A 10,079-nucleotide genomic window follows, 5' to 3' on the forward strand; every position below is an offset into this window, starting at 1 on the left:
TGCAGAAACTCAACAAACATCGATTGACTGAAGTGAGGAAAACGTCCTATTCCCGGCAGACCTGGCTGGGTGAAAAATTCATAAACAAATGCCAGAACCGGCTTCCCTCTCTGCATCCTGCTGAGCGCTAGAAAGGCTTTTGTTTTCATTGTCTTTATCAGTGAGAAACGGCTCGGTTCGGGCTGAACCTGTTAAAATGAAACCAGAGTGTGTAGCAGGACAGCCATCGAAAGCCTTGGACCCACCGCTCGCACCTGAACGCCGGCTGTGCCCGCTGCCCCCTCCGACCCTCCCCACCTGCCGTATTTGCCCTGCGAGATTTCCAAGTCCGGATCAGAAGCACCCCTGCTCAGCTGAGACTCCGGGCTCTCTCAACTCTTCTCCAAAAACGAGCCAGATTCATTTGAAAGTCAGCTTGTTCAAATAGCGAAGTACAAAGGGCCGAGGGGCTGGCTGTGCCGCCGCCGGCTGTGTGCACGCCGGGCAACACCTTCCCTTTGTGGAGCCCCCGGGGGGACCCGGCCATGTGGAACGGGCTCCCTCCATCTGCGAGATGTCTGTTGCCTTTGGAGTCAAGTGTAGGATCCCACAGCCCATTACTGAAGCAGATGGCTTTAAAAATCCCTATCGTCCCCGCAAAGCCCTGGTCCAACAGGTAATCCACCAAACGCCGAGCCCTCTCGCGGCCCCGGAGGACCGAGCTCCCCGAACCCCGCGACCCGCTGCTCCCAGGGGAGCTCCCACTTGGCACAGGTTCCAGCCGCGGTGACCGGAGACTCGTCCACGGCCCCTCTCTGCAGGGACTACCGGCTGGGTTTCCAGAAACGAGATACATATTTACAAACCCAAACATTCCCTGGCAACCAGAGCTCGAAATGAGTTCCGCTCTGCATCTCGCGCGCCTGGAAATCGCTGCAGCTGAGTGCACGGGAACGCAGCCCAACGGGGACCGCTTTCCGGCACATCCGGAGGCCCTTTGCAAGGTTTCTCGGCTGACAGAACAGCAGCTGGGACCCGGGAGCCCAAGCAATGGAGGACGGGGAGAGGGAGGCGCCTACCGTACCCGCTCGGCGCGGCGGCTCATTGCTGCGACCGTCTGGGCGCTTGCTCCGGCCCGGGCGCTGCGGACGCGGCCTCTGCTGTGAGCTCTGCCCCGGGACGGCTGCCTCGGGCTGCTCTTGTTTGCACTGGGCCGTTTGCTTTTGGGATTTCTCCAATGCAGATGTAGTCAGGGGGCCGCTGTCCCGGGGGACAATGATTCCATTGGAAGCTGGCCTTTGACAAGACTCACACATGACCTTTGACTAAAATGGCTTTGGGGAAGGAAAGTGACCGGAGGCTGAAGACCGGGCATCCAGGGCAGCCGTCCGCATTCCCACCCCCAACAGTGCCAAGTTAATTTTTCATCCCGTAATCTTTCAAGGAGAGTCTCTGTGAGGTTTGATTTGCCATTTCTCCCTCATTCTGCCGGATTCTTTATCCGGGGTTTCCGAAAGGATTTTGCTGCCGAAGTTTCCTGCCGTGTTGTTGATGAGTTCCCTGAATCAGCATTCCCAGGTTAAACGCGAGTGGTATATTGTATAAATTCCTCTAACACTCTGGAAAATAATACCCCCATTTTTCCCCCTAAAGCATGCTACAATTGACAAAGGGCTTGTGACAATCATGCTGTCACTTGGCCTCCCAAACAATGCCAGGAAGACTCTCCTATTACTGCCATTTTACACGTAAAGAAAATAAGCTCCAGAAAAATAAGATATTTGCCCAATCACCCAACCAGAAAGTGAAATCTGAGTCTTCTCAATCACATCCTGTCCGCAGCCACAAACCACCCACCTCCCTGCTGGGTGACCCACCCCAGTAACTTAATTATAACACGTAAGCACATGTCATAATGCATAAAATACAGCAAGAGTAACTATAGAACATTTTAATGTTTGAATTATAAAAGCGTTAGAAAGTGTTTTAAAATAATAGCTGTTTTGGTTAAGGATGTCCACAGATATCTTGAGTTCATTGACTATGTTTCTTTATGGTCTAATATTTTCTCTTTACCAGCTGCTAAAAGAATGCTATAGGAACCAGACTGGCAACTCTGAGGTGCTGGTACAAGCCTAGGGATTCCTGAGGCTGCTACGAGAGTCTGTCACTAGTCATGATCGGAGCCTTTTTCCCTCCTTTTTCTGGGTCCTTCCAGATGGCAAAATGCTAAATAGAAGGGGAAGAGACTGTGGGATTGTAAAGAATGCCTCCGTGAACAAGGAGTCAGCGTCCCAGAATTTTAGTGTGATGAGGAGAGCTGTGATGGGGGTCTGCAGAGATGCTCTAGAGATTCCTGGTCTGGCAAATGACATCATTCTCATTTTTTCGCTTAGAGAAGGGGAAAGGGGGTGATACTCACACTCAGCCTGGCAGGACTGGAAGGAGTCGGCCAGGAGGAGAAGAGGAAGAAGCACATCACTGACTCATACAACATCACGTCCAAACGCTGTCCTGATGCCTTTGGCAAACTGAAAATAGTTCCTGCAGACAAGAGCAGAGGGTGTGGGAGGCTGTGTCTAGAGAGGAGGGTGTGGGTTTGGACTCTGACCAGCCTCCTGTGTCACCTGAGGGAATTTGGACTTCATCCTGCGGAGCCCAATGGGTTAATATAACTGGCTCCAGGTTACCAGCTCATAAGAAAAGGATGCAGGAGTCCTATGCTGTTCTACAACAAGAAAAATATATCTATCAACCTGGCTTGGTGGTTATGGGCATTGGCTTCATCAGACAGATGCAGTTTCTTCTTCTTCCTAGCTACAAAAATGCGACCGGGCTTCCCTGGTGGTGCAGTGGTTGAGAGTCTGCCTGCCGATGCAGGGGACGCGGGTTCGTGCCCCGGTCCGGGAGGATCCCACATGCTGCGGAGCGGCTGGGCCCGTGAGCCATGGCTGCTGAGCCTGAGCGTCTGGAGCCTGTGCTCCGCAACGGGATTGGCCACAACGGTGAGAGGCCCGCGTACCGCAAAAAAAAAAAAAAAAAAAAAAAAAAAAAAAAATGCGAGCAATATATTTAACCTCAGTAAGCCTCAGTTTTCTCATCAGTAAAATGGGGATTATGGTACATACTATGAGAATTAAATGAAATTATGTAGGTAAAACCCTTTGCCTTTCTTCTGACATACAGTCGTGCTCAGCAACAGGTAGCTACTATTGTCTTTTAAAGTATTGATGCTTTAATGTGTGCAGCAGCTACCATGGAATAGGAACTCCCTTCCTTCCAGCTCATTCCCTTCTCCCCATTATACGTTTTTGGCTTTTGACTCATTAGAGTTTGTCCTTTGTTCTTTCCACTTTGTTCCTCCTTCTCGACATTACTTCCTTCCTTTATGTCCCGGTCTAGACTTTAATGTTGGTTTCGATCTTACTCTCTTTCCACCTCAGTTTGTTCATTTCCTGGTTCAACCACTGCCACATACCATCTGCAAAACCCTCAGCCACGATGTAACGGTCTGCTAGTGCTACACAGCATCACACACCGTGTCCACTGGCACCACCACCTATGTGTGCTCTGCAGCCTAGGTGCCGTGTCCAGCACCACTGTATTCCTTATGAGTGTCCCTGGTCAGCCCACCTCTTCACTTCCACAAAGTCACTCTTCCCACCCCTGGAGAACCCGGACCCCACTCCCAGCTGACTTTCAGCAAACGACCTCCTCTCCCCCAGCAAAGGGCACAAGAGCTATCAGGAGGGAGCTCTGCTTCCTGTCCTTGCACCAGAAAACTTATTTCCAGTCTCCACACCTTGCCTCCCACTTTCGAAGTGGCCCTCCTTCTGTGTGCTATGAAATCCCTCTCTTCCCATGTCTTCTGGATCATTCTTTCATCAGCCGTCCCTCTATCTTTCAGTTTCTTCTTTACTGATTTCACTAGTTCATTTATTCATCAGACATTTATACATAACATGTTTAAATTACACGACAGTCAGCATCTTTGATTCTGGGAATACAAGAATAAATAAAATATCACAGGGGCTTCCCTGGTGGCGCAGTGGTTGAGAGTCCGCCTGCCAATGCAGGGGACACGGGTTCGTGCCCCGGTCCGGGAGGATCCCACATGCCGTGGAGCAGCTGGGCCCGTAAGCCACAGCCGCTGAGCTTGCACGTCCGGAGCCTGTGCTCCGCAACGGGAGAGGCCACAACAGTGAGAGGCCCGCGTACCGCAAAAAAATAAAAAATAAAAATAAAATCACAGTCGCTAAACATATTCAACGGTCTCTCATACGATGTACTCCGTTTTTCCTAATATGGTCTGAATACATGCCTGTTCATTTTAACAACAATAACAACAACACACACACCCCCACACATGTATCCACTGTCTAGAACATACTTCCTGTGGATCTTCCAAGGTCAGTTCCTTCCTTTAGAATCAGGCTTAAAGTCACCTCCTCAAAGAGACCTTCCCTGACAGCCAATCTAGGGAACCATCCTCTCCCTCATCATCAGCTATCTGTTAGCCTTCTTTATTTCCATCACATCATTTATCCCATGTTGTAATGAGAGATTCCCTTGTTCCCTTACTTGCCTATTTCCTGCTGCTTCCACTAGTCTGAACCTTCATGAGGGCTTGGACCCATCTTTTAGTCACTGCTGTATCCCCAGTGCCCAGGGTGTACTTAATAGGCTCTCAGAAAACATTTGTTGATAGTTAAACCCCCAAGTGCCACAACCATCTTTGCCTTAATCTTTTTTTAATTTTTTATCTCCATCAGACATCCTACTGGTTTTCAACATTGACTACAATTAGAATTCCCTGAGGAATTTTGAAAAATCCTTATGCCCAGAGCACCCTCTGGGGTGAGACCTTGGTACCAGTTTTTGTAAGCTTTCCAGGCAATTGTAAAAGCCAAGCTTGAGACCACTGACCTAACCTCTGCCTGACACGTGGGTGATGCTTGAGAAGGAAATGAATGGATGAATGAATGAATGATTCAAGGGATGGGGTCATTTCGCTCCAGCTTATCCTTCAATCCTCTTCCCCTGAGTCCTCCCACTCATCATGTTATCCAGGCATGCAAACCGCAAAACAAGCCCTGCACTGTCCTTGCTCCAAGCTTTCACGTAATATCAGCTCTACCAAGAGCACCCATAGAGCATCTCAGCTGTCTAAGGAGTTTCCTTGCCTCTGGACTTGCCGGTAAAATCTGGATTTGGGCTCCATACCATCTCCTCTGCCAGATCTTTCCCAGTGTCCCCAAAGGGCTCACCTTTCTCTTTGCACATGTCCCCGTTAGAGCCGTTGTGCTGCCGCCAGCAGCTGTGTCATGATTGGTTTTGACCCGGTGATCCTTTCTCCTTGTACCCCCATGTCTTGCAGACCGCCCAACCAGAGATAAATTAATGGATTATCACATTAAACAAATTTTTAAAGAGATGCTCTGGGCTTCCCTGGTGGCGCAGTGGTTAAGAGTCCGCCTGCTGATGCAGGGGACACAGGTTCGTGCCCCCATCCGGGAAGATCCCACATGCCGCGGAACGGCTGGGCCCATGAGCCATGGCAGCTGGGCCTGCGTGTCCGGAACCTGTGCTCCGCAGCGGGAGAGGCCACAGCAGTGAGAGGCCCGCGTACCGAAAAAAAAAAAAAAAAAAAAGAGATGCTCTATGTTTATTTTTTGTTTGGGGATTTTTAAGAGCCTAATCGAGCTGTAAATCACGTAACATAAAATTCCTCAATTTAAATGGTACAAGTCATGGTTTTTAGGATATTCACAGGGTTAACTATCACCACAGTCAATTCTAGAACATTTTCATCACCCCAGGAAGAAACATTGTACCCCTTAATTATCACTCCCCATGACTCCTCAGCCCCCCAGCCCTAGATAACCACTAATCTACTTTCTGTCTCTATAGATTTGCCTCTTCTGGACATTTCATATAAATGGAATCATACAATACTTATTTCTTGTGTGTGTGTGATAGGCATTTACTTCCACATTTGAAGACCTATTTGGCCGCAGGATCCCTCTCACACTGAGTCGATGTGGCAGATTATGGACTCTGTAGAGAGATCTTGGAGGACAAACCAAAGCAGTATTTCTTAGACCACATTACACAGCAACCTGGTGAATTACCGAATTCCTGAGCTGGGGGAAGGAGGATACAGGGATTAGCTACACCTGCTACTGCGGAGGAACGAGAGAGGGGATGGATTCCCGGATGGCTCAGTTCTGCCTCACCAGTCCCGTCACAGCCAGGCCACTGGGACAGGACCTCCTGCACCAAAAGGACCCACACTGAGGACAAACTGCCTGGATCAGACTCGAGCTTTGCCACAGGTTAGCTGTTACTCTTCATTCCCAGCTACCTCATTTCTAAAAAGAGGATAAAAACAACCCTACCTTATAAGCACCACATCATAGGATCGAGATAAAGATTAAATGAGGGGATGCATAGCAAGTGCACAGCACAGCACTTGGGCCATTATAAGTGCCTGATCAATATTTATGGTGGTGTATTTGTCGATGTTTGACCACAGCTGTTTTCATAGTGTTCTTCTAAGTAAAATTTAATATGGAAAGAGGGTTCTGCTGCTTTACAAAATAATTCAAACTGTTATTCTAGGAAAACTTCACACACCATGCAGATACCCGCTGCCAGATGGTCATCTGTGTTTTGCTTGATGACAGTAGGGACAGTGGCAAGATTTAGCTGAAGCCAAAGAGTACTTGTTAATGGAAAGTTGGAGGCAGGAGATGGATTAGGTCCATTCCTGGCATAAAAAGCGGATGGAGAGAACCTACTTCTTCCCACTAAATGCTCGTCAGTGCCATTAGCAGGCAGAGGATGTAGGCTAAATGGACCCTGTGTCTTGTCTTGTTTATCTGCACTCCTCTCCAGCGATTTCTTTACTTTCCTTTTACTATTCGTATGTGTCAGCCTGCCTCTGGCATCCTCTTCTGAGCCCTCCTACGGTGTCTCTTAGGTACATCTGAATTCAACATGTAGGTAGCTACAAACAACAAATGCTGGAGAGGGTGTGGGGAAAAGGGAGCCCTCTTGCACTGTTGGTGGGAAAGTAAATTGATACAGCCACTATGGAGAACAGTATGGAGCTTCCTTAAAAAACTAAAAATGGAACTACCACATGAGCCAGCAATCCCACTACTGGGCATATATCCTGAGAAAACCATAATTCAAAAAGACACATGCACCCCAATGTTCCTTGCAGCTCTATTTACAATAGCCAGGTCATGGAAGCAACCTAAATGCCCATCGACAGATGAATAGATAAAGATGTGGTACATATATACAGTGGAATATTACTCAGCCATAAAAGGGAACGAAATTGGGTCATTTGTAGTGAGGTGGATGGACCTAGAGACTGTCATACAGAGTGAAGTCAGAAAAACAAATATCGTATATTAACGCATATATGTGGAATCTAGAAAAATGGTACAGGTGAACTGGTTTGCAAGGCAGAAACAGAGACAAAGATGTAGAGGACAAATGTATGGACACCAAGGCGGGAAGCGGGGTGGGGGGGTGGTGATGGTGGGATGAACTGGGAGATTGGGATTGACATATATACACTAATATGTATAAAATAGATAACTAATCAGAACCTGCTGTATAAAAAATAAATTAAATTAAATTAAAAAAAAAACGTAGGTGGCTGAGCCTTGGTAGGCAATCCAATGGTCAGACACAGCCATCTGTAGCAAGTGGGCACAGGATCTACCCATTTTGCTATCAAGTGGTCCATTATCCTGCCAGCTCCAGGGATGCTGTTCTTGCATGTAAGCATCCAGTGTCTATTTCGAGTTACAGAGGGTAATTTGCGGACCTTCATCTGACTTCTGCTGCTTTGAATGGCCTTTCCTGCACATCTGGCAAACCTCTGTACAGATCCAGCTCAACTGTCTCTCTTTCTTGACTTCCTCCCCTCTGTGATCTCACAGCCCCTGTACATGCCTGTGGGGCAGAGCCTAGACAGTGTCCAGTCATCACCTGTGCATATGACTATGAACAACTAAAACACAAGGACCTTTTTCATTTATTTCTGTGTCTCCTATTAATAGCCCTGGGCCTAGCACATGAGGCTCGTTCCTCCAATTTTACAGATATATATTGAGAGCCTACTATGTGCTGACACTTCAAAATGCAAATATTTCATAGAAGCACGGGAGTTTCACTTTGAAAGGAGTTTTGAGACAAGCAAATGAAGCCCAGAAAAGGTTGTGTCTTAACAAGTTTCTCCAATGCCTGAGAAAGGAAAATATTGGGGATAGAATTCAACTCTCCTGACACCTTGTTCTTTTAAGGCAGGGATTTTTTTTTCCTTTGGTTAAAATAACAGATTTTTGGGGACTTCCCTGGTGACCCAGTGGTTATGATTCCGTGTTTCCACTGCAGGGGTCACAGGTCGATTCCTGGTCAGGGGACTAAGATCCCACACGCCGCATGGTGAGGCCAAAAACTAAATAAATAAAATAAAAATAACAGATTTTTGAACATGGTTGGAAAACTAGAGAAAATATGAATGATTATTTTGTTCATTAATGGTTTTTCCAGATCAAACACTAGCGCTCAAAGCACCCCTGAGTTGGTGAGGGAGGATATTAACACAGACCAGTGCAAATCTGCAGTGTGGATAATTCCTTTACCGTCTGACTCCCTGTCCTTCTCACACCCACCCCTGCTGGCTCACATCTCACCCACCCCAGGCCAACCAAGGGCCTGTAAAAATTTAACTTGGTGCGATTGCACAACCATGAAAGCTCAAATTGCTTTTCGGGGTAATGAATGAGATTCTTCAATTGCCTCGTGAAAATGTTTCCAATGGGAGGAAAAACAGAACAAGTTATCACAAACATCAATGTGCCCGTCAGGCTCAGGTGAGGTGATTATACAACAAAAGGTCATAGGCAACACTCATTTGGGCCAGCTTGGAGGACAAACAGAATCTTGTGCTGTTTCTCTACCTGCTTCTTTGTTGAATGTCTATTGTTAAGAACCATTTTGGAGGTTATGGTTATTTGTTATTTGTTAACTTTGTTATTTGTTAACTTTGATTTGGTGTATGCATATAGCCAAACTCATCAAGTTATATCCATTAGATATGTTTTTTATATCAATTACACCTCAGTAAATGTGTTTTAAAAAAAAGAAAAAGAAACTATTTCCTCACTGAGTGAAAATCATGGTGCAGCAAATCCACTATTCAGTGTCTCTCACTAGGTGGGCTTTTTGTAATAAAGAGCAAGACTATAATTCCTGCCTGGCTCCTTGAGGGCTGCTGCTGAGTTTCTCTTAACTACTCATGTTGGCACTAACTCCAATGAATGCCACTCCTTAAGGGCATAACCTCTCATCTGGACCACTGAGAAAGTCACCTAACCATTCTCCTTGAGTCCAATTTGAAGTCTTTTAACCTACCCTCCATTCTGCAGCCGGACAGATTGTCCTAAAATTCCAACCTGACCTAATTCCTCTGCTTAATGCACTGCAGGGTTTCCCATTGTCCCAAGGATAAAGTGTTAATTCCATAATCTAGTTTAGTGATAATCTGGTCAAGGTTGCTGCCTATAGACAAAAGTTTCTAGCTAAGGAATCAAGTGAGCTAGAACCTGGTCCGTGTTCCACATGCCAAGCCATGAGCCCTAGCACTGGCCCATTCTGCCTAAGACACAGGAAGGGCTGGAGATCCCCCCTGGATGACCTATTACTTCCTGCTGTAGGTGCATATCTAATAGCCCCTATACCTGCTTCCATCCTAACCTCAGCATTATAACCCCGCAATATTAGCATCTCAAAATTCCCCTCTGTCTTGCTTCTGACTCTTTGCCCATGTTCTCCGCTTGAACTTCTCTTCATTCTTCTCTTCACCTGGGTAAGTCACATTCTTCTTTCTTCTCTCCACTTAAATATCTTCTTCCCTGACCCTTTTGGATTAGATTAGGAGCCCCCAATACGTGTTCTCAAAGCACCATGTGTTTTTCATAACAGTGTGCTCATTCTATGGTTTTATAATTGCCTATTTATCTCTTTACTTGAGAGCAGGGACTGTACCATGGTTCTTTGTAACTTTCTTGTCTAGGTAT

General features: G+C 46.8%; 1 protein-coding gene across 1 annotated transcript in view; it reads right to left on the minus strand.

Annotated features, from left to right (window-relative positions):
* Positions 1-1,295, minus strand: part of ENPP2 (ectonucleotide pyrophosphatase/phosphodiesterase 2) — a gene marked incomplete at its 5' end in the record, with an annotated part of 105,584 nt that extends 104,289 nt beyond the window's left edge. The window contains 2 exon segments of the mRNA XM_081214330.1: positions 1,064-1,084; positions 1,086-1,295. Coding sequence (XP_081070456.1) covers positions 1,064-1,084; positions 1,086-1,295 — 231 coding nt within the window.
* Positions 1,296-10,079: the final 8,784 nt, after the last annotated feature.

The sequence above is a fragment of the Mesoplodon bidens genome (genome assembly GCF_964165515.1).
Source record: "Mesoplodon bidens genome assembly, chromosome: 16".
NCBI classification, from domain to species: domain Eukaryota; kingdom Metazoa; phylum Chordata; class Mammalia; order Artiodactyla; family Ziphiidae; genus Mesoplodon; species Mesoplodon bidens.